Source organism: Sciurus vulgaris, assembly GCF_902686455.1.
Source record: "Sciurus vulgaris genome assembly, chromosome: 3".
NCBI classification, from domain to species: domain Eukaryota; kingdom Metazoa; phylum Chordata; class Mammalia; order Rodentia; family Sciuridae; genus Sciurus; species Sciurus vulgaris.
Genome location: NC_136463.1, coordinates 6,791,127 through 6,806,766, shown reverse-complemented (window position 1 = coordinate 6,806,766; position 15,640 = coordinate 6,791,127). Strand labels below are relative to the sequence as shown.

The 15,640-nt window shown below is 56.8% G+C and overlaps 3 protein-coding genes across 5 annotated transcripts in view; 1 reads left to right on the top strand and 2 right to left on the bottom strand.

Annotated features, from left to right (window-relative positions):
• The first annotated feature begins 377 nt into the window (after nt 1–377).
• GPR142 (G protein-coupled receptor 142) lies at nt 378–4,637 on the top strand. The gene is made up of 3 exons (XM_079131962.1): nt 378–853; nt 1,568–1,726; nt 2,516–4,637. The coding sequence occupies exons 1-3, from the start codon at nt 829–831 to the stop codon at nt 3,397–3,399; spliced, it is 1,068 nt and encodes a 355-aa protein (XP_078988088.1). The 5' UTR covers nt 378–828; the 3' UTR covers nt 3,400–4,637.
• A 1,088-nt stretch (nt 4,638–5,725) lies between these two features.
• Nucleotides 5,726–15,640, bottom strand: part of LOC306656602 (CMRF35-like molecule 2) — a 195,625-nt gene continuing 185,710 nt past the window's right edge. Inside the window, exon 5 of the transcript XR_013762578.1 lies at nt 5,726–5,736. The gene's annotated coding sequence lies outside the window, so the exon portion shown is untranslated. The remainder of the gene's footprint in view (nt 5,737–15,640) is intronic.
• Nucleotides 7,265–15,640, bottom strand: part of LOC306656601 (uncharacterized protein) — a 34,487-nt gene continuing 26,111 nt past the window's right edge. The window contains exons 1-4 of one of the 3 annotated variants that reach the window (XM_079131963.1): nt 13,237–13,379; nt 12,505–12,618; nt 10,025–10,072; nt 7,265–8,528 (exon numbers count right to left, since the gene is read on the bottom strand). In XM_079131963.1, coding sequence (XP_078988089.1) covers nt 7,719–8,528; nt 10,025–10,072; nt 12,505–12,582 — 936 coding nt within the window. In that variant the 5' untranslated portion in view covers nt 12,583–12,618; nt 13,237–13,379 and the 3' untranslated portion in view covers nt 7,265–7,718. Of the gene's footprint in view, nt 8,529–10,024; nt 10,073–12,504; nt 12,619–13,236; nt 13,380–15,640 lie in introns of those variants that run through there. The other 2 variants (XM_079131965.1, XM_079131964.1) reach the window with 2 other exon arrangements.

Sequence of the window (15,640 nt, the reverse complement as noted above, 5' to 3'; positions counted from 1 at the left end):
AGGGCAGGAAAACAATAGCCCGTGGGCCCATCGGTCCTGGTTTCCCAGCACCCCTGGCAGCCTGGCCAAGCTTCTGCCAGGGTGGCCACCACTGCACGCGGCTTCCTGCCCTTCCTCCGGGCCTGCAGCGCCACGGGACATCCCTCACCCCATCCCAGCCCCTGCTGCCTCTGCCGTCTGACCCACTTGCGCTGGGTCCTTCAGGCCTCTCAGGGGATCTGAGCCCTGCCCAGGCAGCCTCGCCTCCCCGCTGGCCCTTCTCCCCCGGCCCCTCAGCAGGCGTGCTTTCCCTTCCTGCCCGCAGGCCTTTCAGAGTATGATGCCCACGGATCAGCTGCCTGACTCCTTCCACCTCCCCCGCATCCTCACCTCAGGGTGTGGCTGCCCCAGGTAAGCTGGCCAGTTTGCAGAGTGCCCTGCACCACGAGGCAGCCTGTCCAGAGCCAGCTTCTGCCTTCCTGCTGCTTCCCCTCCTTCCCCTTCCCAAGGCACAGACAGACCCCCTAACCCCACACGGGTGCCAGGCTCTCTGTCCTCCAGCCCCCACCTGGCAGACCCCCTCCCTGCCACAGACTGCGGGAAGAGGGCGCTTTGCTCCTGGTGGGATCCGCTGAAGGCTGCCCTGTGCCTCCGCCCCACCCTCCCTCCGCCTCCCTCCTCCCCGCCACCCCCACTCTGCATGCTGACAGGCTCAGTGCTGCTGGAAGGACGGAGGGGCAAACACCACTTGGAGAGCTGGGGGTGACAGGGACAACTGGTGATGCTGGCAGGGAGCTGTGGAGACACCCAGGAAAGCCCCTGGTGACCTGGGGCCCAGGACCCTGGAGCATGGGACTTGAGGGACCAGAGACAGGTAAATGATTGGGGGGTGGAAGGCAGGGGGCAGGTGAGGGACCCTGAGGCTTGAGACTGGCGGGAGCTGATAACGAAAGGGCAGTGGGGTGGGGAACCAGGCTTAGCCGGGGGTCCTCCATCACCTTCAGCAGGAAATCAGAGAACGGAAAAACCTAAAGAGACTTGAAATGTGGTTTGAGGGGGCTGGGGGCCACAGCAGGTGGAGGGCCCTCTTCCCCACTGACCACAGACCGACTGAGTCACCTTACCCCTGGGGACTCAGTTTCCCCATCCCAAAAACAGAGCCACCCAGCTTCAGCGCTGCTGACCTGTGAAGCGAGACGCTCTTTGACTTAGAAAAGAGGGAACCTAGTAACAGTCTCTCCTTGGAGAGGGGGCAGCTGTCGGGTGAGCTGTGCAGCTGCCGGGTGCCGCCTCGCCAGCCTCTCCGCCTGCTGATTAAAGGGGCAGCCGCTCCACCCGCTGCAGACCCCAAGCTTCCAGTGTGCTCAGTGATCCTCACGCTTCATCTGCCTCCCTGCTCTGGAGGCTGAAGTCCCCAGACAGCCTGCAGTCCCCACTGCCGAGACTTTGTCCCATCAGCAGTGTGGGGTAGAATATTCATGGCCATGGAGACCGGGGTCTGCACGGAGTAGGGTTGAATGGAGAGCTGCTGGCGGCCCAGGTTGGAAAGAAAACGAATGCTCTAACCTTGCCCTTCTGCCCTCCCTAGCTGGCCAGCCGCGAGCAGCCCTGCTGTCCACACCCAACGGGAGTGGGCCAGGCCAGGAGTTTGAAGGCCACTGGCCAGAGAGCCCAGAGAGGTCACCGTGTGTGGCTGGTATCATCCCTGTCATCTACTACAGTGTTCTGCTGAGCCTGGGGCTGCCTGGTGAGCGGGGAACTGGGACTGGGGTCTTAGGCGTGGCCAGAAATTGGGGTCCTCCTTCAATGGGAGCCAGTCCTCTGCACCGGCCCCTGAGACCCTGGTGGCCCACAGTTCTCCCCTTGCCTTAATGGAGAGCGTGTTCTGGGTCACACGGGAGCAAAGCCTGGAGGGGAGGGGAAGTGAGGCCAGGGATTTGCCACGTGCAAAGCTGACCTTCGCAGAGGGACTGCGCACATGGAGAACCCTGCTCAGCTCCCTGTGCATCCGCGCCCAGAGGCAGAGCGTGCGTGGGCTGGGGACGGACAGAGGAAAGGACAGGGGGTCTCACCTGGGGGAGCGCCTCAGGCTGGTAAGTTAACGGCACCTCGTCCAGGGAAGCCTGTGCTCCAGAGGACACAGAGTATCTGGAAAGGACCCAGGAGGAGGGATTCCACAGGACAGGTGGACACCCAATAGTGTGTTCACCCACGTGTTACCAAGGTAGTCAGTGGCCTAGTGACCTGGGGTGTGGAAGGACAGGGAAGGGCTGACAAAGTGGGGATTTTGTTTTGATTTTGCAGTGCTGGGGCTGGAACCCCAGACCTTGGGCTCTTCCATTCAGCTACATCCCTAACTGGCAAAGTGGGTTTGGGGAAGAATCTAGAAGCCAGAACTGGCCCCAGCACTGCAGTGGGGAAGGGACAGTGAACACTCTGGAAAGCAGAATCTGAACGTCCCTCTAACACCTCTGGCCTCTCCCTCTGTGACCTTGCCCGCCGTGACCTCTCCCGCCATGACCTTGATCGCCATCAGTCAACCTCCTGACCACAGTGGCGCTGGCCCGCCTTGCCACCAAGACCAGGAAGCCCTCCTACTACTACCTTCTGGCGCTCACAGCCTCAGATGTCACCACCCAGGTGGTCATCGTGTTCATGGGCTTCATCCTACAGGGCGCCCTCCTGGCCCGCCAGGTGCCCCAGGCTGTGGTGCGCGTGGCTAATGTCCTGGAGTTTGCTGCCAACCACGCCTCGGTCTGGATCACTGTCCTGCTTACTGTTGACCGCTACAATGCTCTGTGCCATCCCCTGCGCCATCGGGCCACCTCGTCCCCTGGCAGGACCCTCAGGGCTGTGGCCATTGTCCTCAGCGCTGCCCTGCTGACTGGCATCCCCTTCTACTGGTGGCTGGACGTGTGGAGGGACACGGGCCCCCCTGGCACGCTGGACGAGGTACTCAAGTGGGCCCACTGCCTCATCGTCTTCTTCATCCCTTGTAGTGTTTTCCTGGTCACCAACTCAGCCATTGTCCTCCGGCTACGGAAGAGGGCACAGAGCGGGCTGCAGCCCTGGGTGGGCAAGAGCACAGCCATCCTCCTGGGGGTCACCTTGCTCTTTGTCCTTCTTTGGGCACCCCGCATCTTCGTCATGCTCTACCACCTGTATGTGGCCCCCGTCCACCGGGACTGGAGGGTCCACCTGGCCTTGGATGTAGCCAACATGGTGGCCATGCTCAACACAGCGGTCAACTTTGGCCTCTACTGCTTTGTCAGCAAGACTTTCCGGGCCACTGTCCACCAGGTCATCTGTGATGCCCACCTACCCTGCACCCTGGGCTCACGGCCAGAGGGCACGGCAGGGGAGCCTGTGTTGAGGCCTCCAGAAATCCCCAAGGCGGCAGGATGGCAGAGGAGCGTGTGAATGGCCTGGGCCTGCCTCCCACTCCCCGGACTTCCAGTGGCAACGCTGGGGTTTGACTAGGACAATCTTCTGGACTGGAGGCCTTTCCTAGCGGGGGGCTACTTGGGGAGCAGAAGTCCCCAGGGCGTGCTGGAAGAGGGTGGTCTTAAAGTATATCGGAGGCCCCCAGACCATCTTGGCCATCCCTGGGGACACAACCCCTCAGGTGTCGAACATCCTGGTTTGATTGTCCATTACTCCATGCTGGGAGCCAGAACAGATTCGGGGGCCCAGAACGGGCTCTGGGGCTGAAGTTTTTGTTGTTGCCATTGAGGATAAAGGAAGTGGCCTCTCAGCCCTGGGTCCAGGAGCTCAGGAAGGAAGCACCAGGCTGGAGTGGCCCCGACCCTCAGAGCCCATTCCCCTGGGAAGGTCGTTTCCTCCAGCATGGGCACAGAGGAGGTGGCTGAACTCAGGGGCTGGGAGGGGCTCTGCCTGGCCTCCGCCCAGCCTCTGAGCTGTGACTCTGGGAAGGCAGCCGGGAGAACGTGGCAGATGGAACTCCCACCTGCCCAAGCCTTGGGTAAACACATTAGCCGGCTGAGCTGGGCCCCTTTCTGCTTCCCGGTCAGCCTGAGCTGACCTTTCCCCTGAACGCGAGGTTCAGGCCCAGTCTCAACCCCCGCCCCCACCCCCACCCCTCAGTGGGTGACATGGGCTAGAGAGCTAATGTGCACCAGGCATACAACTGGTGCAGAATAAATGTCCAGCTCCCCCCTGTGCTTTCTGCTTCCCCCCCAGAGCAAGGACATCCAGAAGGGGAGTTTGGGCCATGCCGGGAAAGAAGGTGGGCAGGTGCCCAGTTCCTTAGCCACCACACTCGGCTCCAAAAAAGTGCTGAAAACCAAAATGTCATTCCCAAGAGTGCCACAGACACATAGTGACACAACCTGACCTGAACCGAACTGATTTCCAGTCCTGGTGTGGCCGTGGCATGTGAAGGTCGCTAAGAGGAGGCAGGGTAGACCTCTCGGGGCGTGCGGAGGCAGGTTAGACGGCTGGGGCCGGGGTGGGGTGGGGCACGACTCGCGTTCCTGTCAGATGACTTATTCTATCACTGACCCTTTGTTAACATTTGGGGATGTTATTTGTCAAATACCTCTCAATTCTTCTCAAGCCTACATATGATTTCTGCTGGTTTGGGAGTTGGTTGAAGAATTGTTTTCTGGACTCAGGCGTATTAGCGTCCTCTGTGTGTGTGTGTCGGGGGTGGGGGGCTCTGGGTGTAGCATCTACCACTGAGCTACACTCCCAGCCCTTTTTATATTGAGGCAGGATCTTGCTAAGTTGCCAAGGCTGGCCTTGAACTGTGACCCTTCATCTTAACCTCCCCTTAGCTGGGGTTACAGGCATGCACCACTGCGCCCAGCCGCATATTAGTTTTCTGGGGCTACTGTAACAAAGTACTACAGACCCGGTGGCTTAAACGACACAAAGGCATTTTCTTGTAGTTCTGGAGGACAGAAGTTTAAGCTCAAGGTGTGGACAGGCTAGGTTTCTCCTTCTTCCTTCACTTGCTAGCAGTTGGCTGCCCTGTGTCCTCATTTGGTTTTTCCTCTGTGCACCCAGACCCCTGGTGTCTCTGTGTGTCCCAATCTCTTCATTTAAGGACACCAGTCAGCTGGGTTAGGTGGGGCACACCTGTAATCCCAGCACCTTGGGAAGCTGAGGCCAGAGGATTGCCATTTAAGTCAGCCTCAGCAACTTAGTAAGACCTTAAGCAACTTTGCTAGACTCTGTCTCAAAATAAAAATGGCCAGGGATGTGATGTCCCTGGGTTCAATCCCCAGTACAAAAAAAAAAAGACACCACTCAGACTGGATTAGCTCAAACCCAACAGCTTTGTTTTAACTTAGTTACCTCTTAAAGGTCCAAACAGTGTCACATTTGGAGAAATTGGCACTGAGAGTTAGATCTTCAGCATATGAATTTGGGGGCACACAATCCATAAGGCTATGGTTATTTTAAACTAAAATGTTAGTTTGGCTGTGCATCCAGTCTTCGATGAAAGGAACTTTTCTCGTAGCTTTTCACGGATCCATGCCTCATCTTTCTCTTCTCCCTGGTTGGTGTAACGGGATTCAAAGGCAGTCTTGGATCTTTAAACATGAGTTCTCCTTTCTTCTTGAATTCTTGAGAGCCCTTGCAGGTTCTGAAGTATGAGACCTCACTGAAGCATCTGAGAGCGGTTCTTTCTCAAAGTCACTTGCCAAAGCCTAATATAGATCTTAAATTCCACTCTGAGAGTAATCTTTTCCTTCAGAAAAGTTTTTTTCTTCCTTTCTTCCTCCCCCACCTCTCCATCTGTCTTTCTTTTTTTCTAAGAGACAGGGTCTTGCTAGGTTGCTCGAGTTGGCCTGGATCTCCTGGGCTCAGGCGATCCTCCTGCCTCAGTCTTCCAAGTAGCTGGGGCTACAGGCTATTTTCTTAGTCGCATTGGGTTGCCAGCCCCTGGATCCTGCTACCATTCTTACTTCCTCTCAGGCCAAATGTTCTTCTTTGGCTTGGGGGAGCTTCTGGGTTCCCATTGTTGCCTCTACCCCCAGCAGTGTTTCTCCTTCCGGGTTGGATTCCAGGTTTGCACAGAGACTCCTGCTTTACCATTACAGCCTCCATTCTGACAGCACTTTTTTTGTTCTTTGGAATGAATATCAAGATACCCACCCAACTTGCTTACCCATGATGTTCTCACTCCCCCGCCCCAGCTGTAGCCTCTCCCCTTCTGACTTCCAACCTGAGTTGTTCCCTTGAGGGGCCCCTAGTACTCTCTTCCTTCCAACTTTTTTTTCCCCCCTTTGGTCTGTATTAGTCTGTTCTCTGTTGTTATAACAAAATATCAGAGACTGAGACATTTATAAAGCACTGAGGTTTATTTGATCTACATTGCTGAAGAGCAAGTGCCAATACTTGGTGAGGGCCACAAGCTGCATCATAACAATGCAGAGGGTATCCTGTGACAGAATGGCACAAGTGTACCAGTTTGGGTCTCTCTTCCTCTTGTTATAAGCCACCAATTCCATCCCCAGGGCCCCACCCTTATGACCTCTTTTAATATTAATCACCTCCCAAAGGTGCCCCTTCCAAATACCACTAACGTGACTGGGGATCGTTCCCAACGTGTGAACTTTTGGGGAACACGTTCAAATTGCCGCAAACAGAGCACAAGCTGACTGGATAAAAGGGATTCGCAGCTGTCCACCTCCTGCTTCAGGGTCTTTCGTAGGAGCGCAATACTACAGATACACGGATGTCCTCTGATCCTGACGAGATGGCAGTTTGGTCCCCCCTCTCTTCATGCCTGCACCTAGGGAATGGCCTACCAATGGCTGGGGCCTGACGGGAACAGGGAGACAGGCTTCTGGAGAGAGTGTGCAGAATGTCTTCAGCACCCCTGGCCCAGGGCAGGAGTTCCCAGACAGCCAGCCTTGTTTCTGTATGAGACACTGAGCGCCCTGGCCAGCCAGGCTGTGGATGTGCTGGCAGGAACCATGCGGCAGTCTTTGGCGTGAGTGTCTGGGAAATCTTGCCACCACCCCCAGTGTGCACTGCCCTCCTCAATGAGGGACGCGCAAGCCCCTCGCTGGCTCCTGAGCCCAACTCCAGCGGCTCAGACAGCAGGGGGCACTGCAGGACCGGCTGGCTGGACAATTGGTAGGAGCAGGAGGGCGGACCTTGAAACCAGCTGGGGTCATTGAGTGAGAGGGCTCAGCTGTTCCCCTGGTCATCTCCACCCTGTAGCCACGTCCCCCATGCTGGGTTTGGCCAACCCGGAGGACCGCAGGTCCTGCAATTTTCCTACACCACTCTGGTGGTTTCCTGTGCGTGGCATGGTATGAAGGGCCCTTTCATCACCCCTCTCTCCACCCCTCCATCAGCAGGGTCCTGCCAGACCCTCCTGCTGGCCTCGAATCCTGCTGGCCAGCCCTCCCCACCATGGGGGACTCTGCACCTGGGTTTAGTCAGCTGCCCCTCTCCAGTCCAGGTCCACCAGGACCCCCCAACACCACCCCAGGCCAGTGGTTCCTGTCCCAGGCGGGCAGCTGCTTGGGCATCCTGCCCACCAAGGGAGTTTGAACCTTGGCAGGGGTCCCACCCGACAGGATGGAGGGAAAGGGGCCAGGAAGGTGAGGAGGGAGACTGCCAAAGCCCACAGCGAGTCATGGGCAGAGGTGGGAAGGGGACCAGCGGGCTCCGTCCCCTGCCTGCCACTGTTGTCCCTGGAGATGCCCCAGCAGCTGCTGAAGTCCACTCCAGCCGTCCCCAGTCTTCAGGCCCTGTCCCTAGCTGGTGGGGCCTGCTGGGCCTCTGGGGCACCTTGGGCTGGTGAGTTCACTTGCCTTGCTGGGAGGAAAGGGAGGCGACCCAGCACCCAGCTGCAGGATGCCAGAGACCTGCCCTGAGACCGTCAGCTCCTCTTCAAGAAGGCTGGAGAAGACCCGCCCTGGGGAGAAGTGAGCCCCCCTCACCTTCCCATGGAGGGTGACCTGGGACCTCCTGCAGGCTCCTGGGGAAGGTGGCCGGGGCTGACTCCAATGGCTGCAGGGGGCTTTGAGCAGTGAGGTCCCGCCTGCCCTCTCCTGACTCAGCTGCCTCCTTCTGGACCACAGGGGTGGGGAATGGAGGAGAGGGTGGTGAGGCCCAGCGTCTCCCTCCTCCCCAAACCCCAGCCTGGTGGGAAGGGCTGGTTCCCCCACTCTCTCAGCTGGGCCTGGGCAGGGGCTCCTCGCCTCTGACCTTAGTGCCTTTCCATGCTGCCCAGCCTCTTCCCACGGCTGCCGGGTGGAAGAGGTCATCGTGTCTGCGGTGGTTTCTTCCCAGAATCCTCGATGTATATTTAGCAGGCAGGGCAGGGCAGGCGGGCAGCAGAGGAATGCCAAGACGCCCTGATTTACCACACCCTCCCAAGGGGGGCGCAGTGCTTTGAGAGCCGGGGAGGGTGGCGAGGAGGGTGGCGGAAGGAGGCCCTGAGACGGAGGGAAGGGCTCTCCCTCCCTCAGGTGTGCGTGCCTCGCTTTACCCCAAGACTGCTGCCTCGGGCGAGCCCACAGTTCTCCTCCAACGCGTATCTGCTTTCCTAAATAGATCTGTCTCTGGGGAAAAGAAGACAGAGGGAAGGGAACAGGGGGACCGAGTTGTCACTAAGTGGAGGCTGCGGTCCCGGAGAGGACTTCCGGGCGCCAGAGGCAAGGGTGCTGCTCTTTATACATAGAAGGACCACGTGATCCAGTCTCCCAGGGTCATGGACGGACTGTGGAAAAGACACTGGGACAGAGCTTCGTGGTGCAGGCAGCTGGGCAGGGCTGACTGCGAGAGCTCCTGCCGCCCACCGAGCGGCTGGGACCCTGGGGCAGGGACCATGTTGGCAAGGAGCACCTGGGCTGGAAGACCTGGGAGGACCCGGTGCCCACCCTCTCGGAGACGTGCGTCCACTTGGGGTTGCAACCAGCTCCGGGGAAGTCAGTGATGTAGGTCAGGACGGTAGGATTTTTCTCTGTCCTCCACTGAGAGTCCTCCAAGGCCCAGTCTTCAGTGATGTCACCGCCAGGTGAGCAGAAACCTGAGAACCACCTGCATTCCATTCCCTCAGGTGTCAGAGACACTGGGAGGTTCCCTCACAGGGACGACAACTTGTTTCGTTTTGTTGGCCCTGGGAGGGCTGAGGAGGGTGAGGGAGACTGGGTGAGAGGGGGCAGTGGGATAGAGGGACACAGGGTGCCTCTGCAGGGTACCCTGAGTTCGGAGGAGACTAAGGGACACAATGCTCACACCCTCTGTGGTCCCTGGGGCAGTTCCAGGGAGAAAGTGAGAGACTCGGGGGGAGAAGAGGTGCCCTCCACAGGCACCAGGGCAGAACAGACCTCACTGCGCCTCCCCTGGGTTTCCGAAACTACGTGGATGGGGCTGCAGCTTGCCCTGCTCAGCTGACCACCCTGTGCCCATAGTGGGCTAGCCCTGGGTCCAGGGATCTCACAGGTGTCTTCCAGGACATGCACCCGAGGTGATCTGAAAGGAAGGGATGATCGGGTGTGGGTACAGATGACAGGGCTCCCCCGCTGCCAGGCCCACAGCCGGCCTACTGATCCCTGTCAAGAAGCAGCAGCGGAGCAGCAGCCCAGGTGGGTTGCAAGGTGGGTGGCAAGCATGGCCCGTGACCACGTGAGGCTGCAGGGTGGTCCTGAGAGACCCAGCGGTGCCCAGTGGGCCAGTGCCATGGTGAGCTGGGGCAAGCCCATCTTGACAGTCTGCTTCCCCGCAGTAGACTGGCGGTGGAAGTGCACTCCAGGCCAGACAGCCCATGGAGCATGTGCAATCAGTGACTTCGTGCTCCAGCTTCCCAAAGTCGGGAGAAAATGGAAGTAAGGCAATCAGAATGGAATTCAGGGCTAACCAATAAGGTCATTGCGTTTCCAAACCCTAATCAACATGAACTTGGACCAGTAGTGTTGGCACGTCTTCCAGACCCTCATTAGTATGAGTTTGGATCAACCACAGTGACCTAAGTGCTGTATAAACCCCTGGACCAGCGCACACTCTAGAGTTCTGGTCCTGTTTTTATTCCTCGATAAATCCTTCTCTGCACACTCACCGGTCCTGGTCTGTGGATTTTGTTCTTCGAGTGCTTGAGACAAGAACCCTGAAAGAAGAAGAAATTGGTGGTGAGCTGCTGGGGTCTGCTGCCAGGCTGGAGGGCAGGGCCCGCCTTTAGGAGCTTCAGCCCTCCCGGGCTGCGGAGGCTGCAGCTTGCGCAGCTTCCCCCTGACAGCAGAACAGTGACTCCAGTTTCACCTCAAAATTCCCGCTTCATAGAGAGGCACCACCTGGTGCGCCTGGGGACCTGGTCTTGCCCTCTCTCCTTTTGCCTGTCCCACTTCCAGTGTCAAGGGGAGCCAGAGCCTGTTCTCACATGGTGCATGTGAGACAGCTGCCCCAAACCATGGTGCAGGTCAGAGCCCAGCCCAGTGGCCTGGACCAAGTCCAGACCATAACCTCGGAGGCCTGGACCACTCCTCTCTCTGAAGGCCTCTTCAGGTACTGACCTTGACCTTTCCTCCTAGGGGTTCTGGACCTCTGTATGCATGAGTGTTGGGGATGGAACCCAGGACCTTGCACGTGCTAGGCAAGTGCTCTTACCACTGAGCCACTCCCCAGACAATAGCCCCCCAGGGGGCACACCTGAAGTCATCTTTTGCCCTGAGTTCTGGACTCTTGGTTCCCCCACATTCTCTAACTCCTCTGATCTCAGTGTGGAAATAAAGCCAACCCGAATAAGAATACACCAAGGCTATTTATCCAGGCCTTGCTAAGGCCAGGGAGTCCCCTGTCACTTGCATTTGGAAGGGACTCTCAGGTGGCCAAGGAGTGGGAGGCCTGTGAAGTGGAAAAACAAATGACTTCAGCTGTGCCCCCCACCCTGGGGCTATTGTCCTGGGGGGTGGGAGGTGCTAATTAGAAGCTAGCCATCCCTGCTGGCCGGGGGAGCATATTTGTCTTCCGGGAATTGGGGGCACAGGTTGAAACAGGAACAAGAATTAGACAATCTGCCCATGATACAAGTCCTGACCCTGTTGGGCTATTCATTATGGGGGAGATTGGCTTCCTGGACCAGCTAGCCTTTACAGCTGGTGGTCTGACTTCCAGGTTGTGACTTGTAGGTACAGGCTGGTTTCTTGAGCCAGTTACCATAGGAAATGGGTTGGTTTTCTGGGCTGGTAGCAGTAGATCAGGGTCCAAGGGTTTTTTTTTTTTTTTGGGGGGGGGTTGGTTTGGTTTGGGTTTTGGTGCTGGGAGTTGAACCCGGGGCCTTGAGCCTCAGACTTCTTTTTTTCTCTTTTTGGTACTTGGTATTGAACTGGGTGCTCTACCACTCAACCACACCACCAGTCCTTTTTATATTTTATTCTGAGATGGTCTTGCTAAATTGCTGAGAGTCTTACTTGAGGCTGGCCTCAAACTTGAGACCCTCCTGCCTCAGTCTCCTAAGTCTCTAGGATTATAGGTGTGCACCATCGTTTGGGGCCAGAGTATTATTTTGATGTCTGGTTGGGCCATTCATCCACCCACAACATGTCAATAAGGTTTCAGGCAAGCACAGCAGGAAGCAAAGATAAGCGAACCTCGTTGAGGTCACAGAACTGGTAAATTTCAGAACTTGAACAAGAATCCACTGATTCTCTGCACATTTTCTTTCTTTTTTCTCTTCCAGTACTGGGGATCTAACCCAGCGCCTTTTACATGCTAGGCGAGCACTTTCTACCACTGAGCTACGTCCCCAGTCCTTTTTGTTTTATTTTGAGATAGGGTTTCACCATGTTACCCAGGCTGGCCTTGAACTTCTGATCCTCCTGCTTAAGTCTCCTAAGTAGCTGGGATTGCAGGCATGCACTGCTGCACCCAGTATGGATCGTGTGTGTGTGTGTGTGTGTGTGTGTGTGTGTGTGTGTTTATTGGTTGCTGGGAATCCAACCCAGGGACTTGGGCAGGCTAGGAAATTGTTCTACTACGAAGCTGGCCCCTATGGCTGAGGTACTGGGCCTCTGTAAGAGTAAGGGTGGAGTATCTGAGGGGTCCTGTCTGAAACAGAGCACCTTTGAAATATTCAACCCACTCTCAACTTCCTGGTAAAAGTTATTATTTTTTTTTCTCCCTGAACTTCCTCATGCTGAGAATGAAAACTGAAAAGCTACCCTCTGGCCCCGGGGAACAGGAATTGTGACAGGTTCTCTGGCTAGCACAACCTCACTAAATCTACACACGTGTACTCCTAGCTTTTGTTTCTACAGGTTGAAAGTGCTCCTGTAGAACCATCAGAGAGAGAGACCAGCCGCTTCTCCCCAGTTCTGACCAAACTGCATTACATTCATTATTCCTTTTTACTTCATTTGCTTATTTCTTCTGTAAGTGGGCAACCAAATCTAGGCAGTGAGGACCCAGGCAGGCTCCCTGGCTTGGTTGCAGACCACCCAACCAGTCACATTGATCTCATCCATGATTGGGGTGGGGTGGGGTCTTACTGAGTAGGGAGGGCCAGTCAGTGGTGGAGAAGGGCACTTCCACCTAGGAGCTAACCTGGGAGTCCAGCCAGGCAGGGAGAGACAGCAGGACTAGGTGGCAGAGAGAATTCCAAGATGGCGCCATGGCCTTCATTCCTTCCCTGTTGTGACTCCCAGGACTCTGTCATATCTGTGGTTATACAGTGAAAGGGATTTAGGGTATAAGAGACCTGCACCACAGGGAACCAGTGGTGGTTGAATGTCAGGTGACTTGGGGGGACCAGGTGACCTGTCTGGGCAAACTGCTGTGTCCTGGACTGGCCTTATGGCCCTAGGCCACTGCCCATCTCCAAGCCCCAGTTTCTATATCTGCAAAGCTGGGCACCGGCCCAAGTAACCTAACCCTACCTATTGTGATCCAGATTCTTTGGAGCCCAAGAGAGGCCAGGATTAAGGCTGTCTCCCCCGGGTCATGTGGTCAGGTGAGTGGAGGGAGGTGGAGCCTCGGTTCTGGGGGGGGCGGGGCAGAAGAAATCACTTGTGAATGTGGCCGCAGCATGGGTGGGCTTTAGGACTCCTGCTGTGTCATCCCTCCACCCCGGTTCCCCCTGGGTGCCACCTCAGGGTGGAAGGACCACACCTACAGAGCAAAAAGGTACTTGGTAAGCAACAGGTGTGGCTGTTTACTTTCACAAGGGCTTTCTTCTGCTTGCCGCTGTCTGAACGCTTCCCCAGGCCATGTAGAAAGGGTGTGGTGAGGACCTGATAAAGCCTCTCCAATCCCAGAGCCTGGGACCATCCAGCCAACCTCCATGCTATACCCAACGCTGTGCCTCGGAGCCCGAGTCCAGGGAGGGGAGGTGGCCGGTGGTGGGCGGGGTCTGTAGGCAGCCTGGGGGCATCTCAGGGCCCCTGTTATCATCAGCCTCCTCTGAGTCCAGCAGTGGCCTCCGGCCTTGAAAGGCTGAGGGGGGAAGTGTCATGTGACTGGCAGGAGAGTGAGGAGGAACAGAACGGAGCAGACGTTTGAGGATGGAGACAAAGAGGCAGCCACCTGTCTAGAGCCAGAGGGCTGAGAGGGGACAGGAGGAGACAAAGCAAAAGCAGCCCAGGCTGGGAGACCAACCTCTGCTTTGACAGCTGCTTGTTGCCCAGGTAGAATCAATAGTGGATTCTGGGCGCTCGTGTGGGGGAGTCATGCGCCTACATCAGTCACCTTCCTCCCTGTGGCCAGGCACTCCCCCGAGGTAGATCCAGCCTGTCACAGTGCAAAGCTCCCAGTGGCTTCTCAGGACTCCGGGTTGAATCCTGACCTGTCAGCATGGCCTCACACTCCCAGCTTCAGCCCTGTCTCTCCCCAGATACCCCCAGCCACGCTCCAGTCAAGCCGAGGCACTGACCGTGGACTCCCAACACCTAACTCAGACAGGGTGCCAGGTCCTGCCCTCAGGTGTGTGCATGGGATGCATGCGTGATAACCAGTCGCTCTGCTTTCCTTTTGGCTTTGAAATGCAGGGAAGGGCAGACACACTAGGGCCACTGACCTTACTGCCTTGGCTGTGCCAAGTCCTGTCCAGCGGACTCTGTAGTCAGTGTCTGGGGCCCAGCTCTGTCACCTGCCGAGGATCCAGCACACCTCTTGCTGCTCTCCACAGCATCCCAGTGGAAAGACCAGGTGAGAGACGGACAGACAGCTTCACATGGGGGCTCTGCATTAAGGGGTCTGAGTGAAAAGAGAGTGAAGCCAGAATTAAGACCAGGCAGTTAGTGTAGAAATAGGGGATCAGGTCAAATCGAGGTAATGAAGCCATGAAGCCATCTGCCTCTGGAAGTTGGAGACTGCCCCTGGAAGAATGGAATGTCAAGGATCTCAGGAGCCCATTGATGACCAAATTTACCCGCCTGTATCAAGGACTGCAAGCATGGAGCTGCTAATTAGTGCCCCTGGGCCCTTACCTGCCTGAATCACCTTGGCCCTCCCCCTGCCCATGGCTTCTCACTTTATGCAAAACCAGGCCTAGTCAGGTAGGCAGGAAGGAGAGATAAGTGGCAGAGAACTGGAGAACAAAAGAGACTTTAACCTATAAAAGATGTAGGGTGGGACTTTAGAACATCAGCCCTCGCCCCCTTCTCCTCCCGGGGGAAGTCTGTATTATTAATTTTAAATAAAACCTGCTTAATCTGCTTGCCTTGGCGTGCTTCTCTAGTGTTCAGACTTCAACATTAGAGGGAGCAGGACTCGTCACCATTAAACGGCAGTATCAAGAGGGTCCCCCTTCAAGCACCCTGGATCTAAAACACCATCAGGGGGAAGATCGAGACTGTGCCCGAGGTGAGGCTGGGCCCTCGGCTTGCGGAGGGACGGAAAAGGAAGGCTGCTCACGGGGTCACTCTCCCCCATGGCATCCAGGGCAGAGGCTCTGCCGCTAAGACATTTTCAGTGGTTTGTGGGGGTGCCCACTTTCTCGCGTGTCACTGCAGGGGACAGGCCCTAGGTTGGGGAGGGGAGGGTCTCCAGGTGAACTGGCTCAGGAGGAGGCATCAGAAGGAACTAGAACCGTTTCAGGAGCCGTGTGCAGATGCTGGGAAGCCCACCAGCTCCTCTCCCCTCTGCCTGCCCCAGTGTTGTACCACCTGTGGGGACAAATTAGGAGTTGCCTCTCTGGGTGCCAGGAGTTGGGCCAGGGAATGCCTGGGGAACTGCCAGGTCCTGAAGTCACTGTGCCCAGGCCTGCCATTCCCTGAGTCGGTGGGGTGTCAAGAGGCAGGTGGGGGCCACTAGTGGGCAGGCTCCCTGAGGGCAGGGCCAGCTGTATGTATTTGAGGGTCAGAGGACTCTGTACAGTCTTGAGCCTCCCTGGGGAACTAAGGAGGCATCTGGTATCCACAAGGCTTGAGTGTGGAGTTGGCAGCGGGAGGGGACAATCCCTCTCTGTTCCTAGATCTCCTCTGTTTGTGGCAAGAACTAGGGCCCAGCCCCTTGGTCTCCCCACCATGGCTGGATGGAGCCAAGTGGGCAGCCTTTGGTCAGAAGACGACGGTCACTTTGGCTGCAGAGGATGGATGATGCCCTGGTCTCAGACTCAGAGTTTCAGTTGCTGAGGAAAGCAGGATTCTCAGATGCCACCGAGTCTTGTCCCTGGGTTTCCCTCCCACAACCCCACTGCATCCTGTGGCAAAAGGGGTTTGAAATGTGATTGAAGCGGTTACTG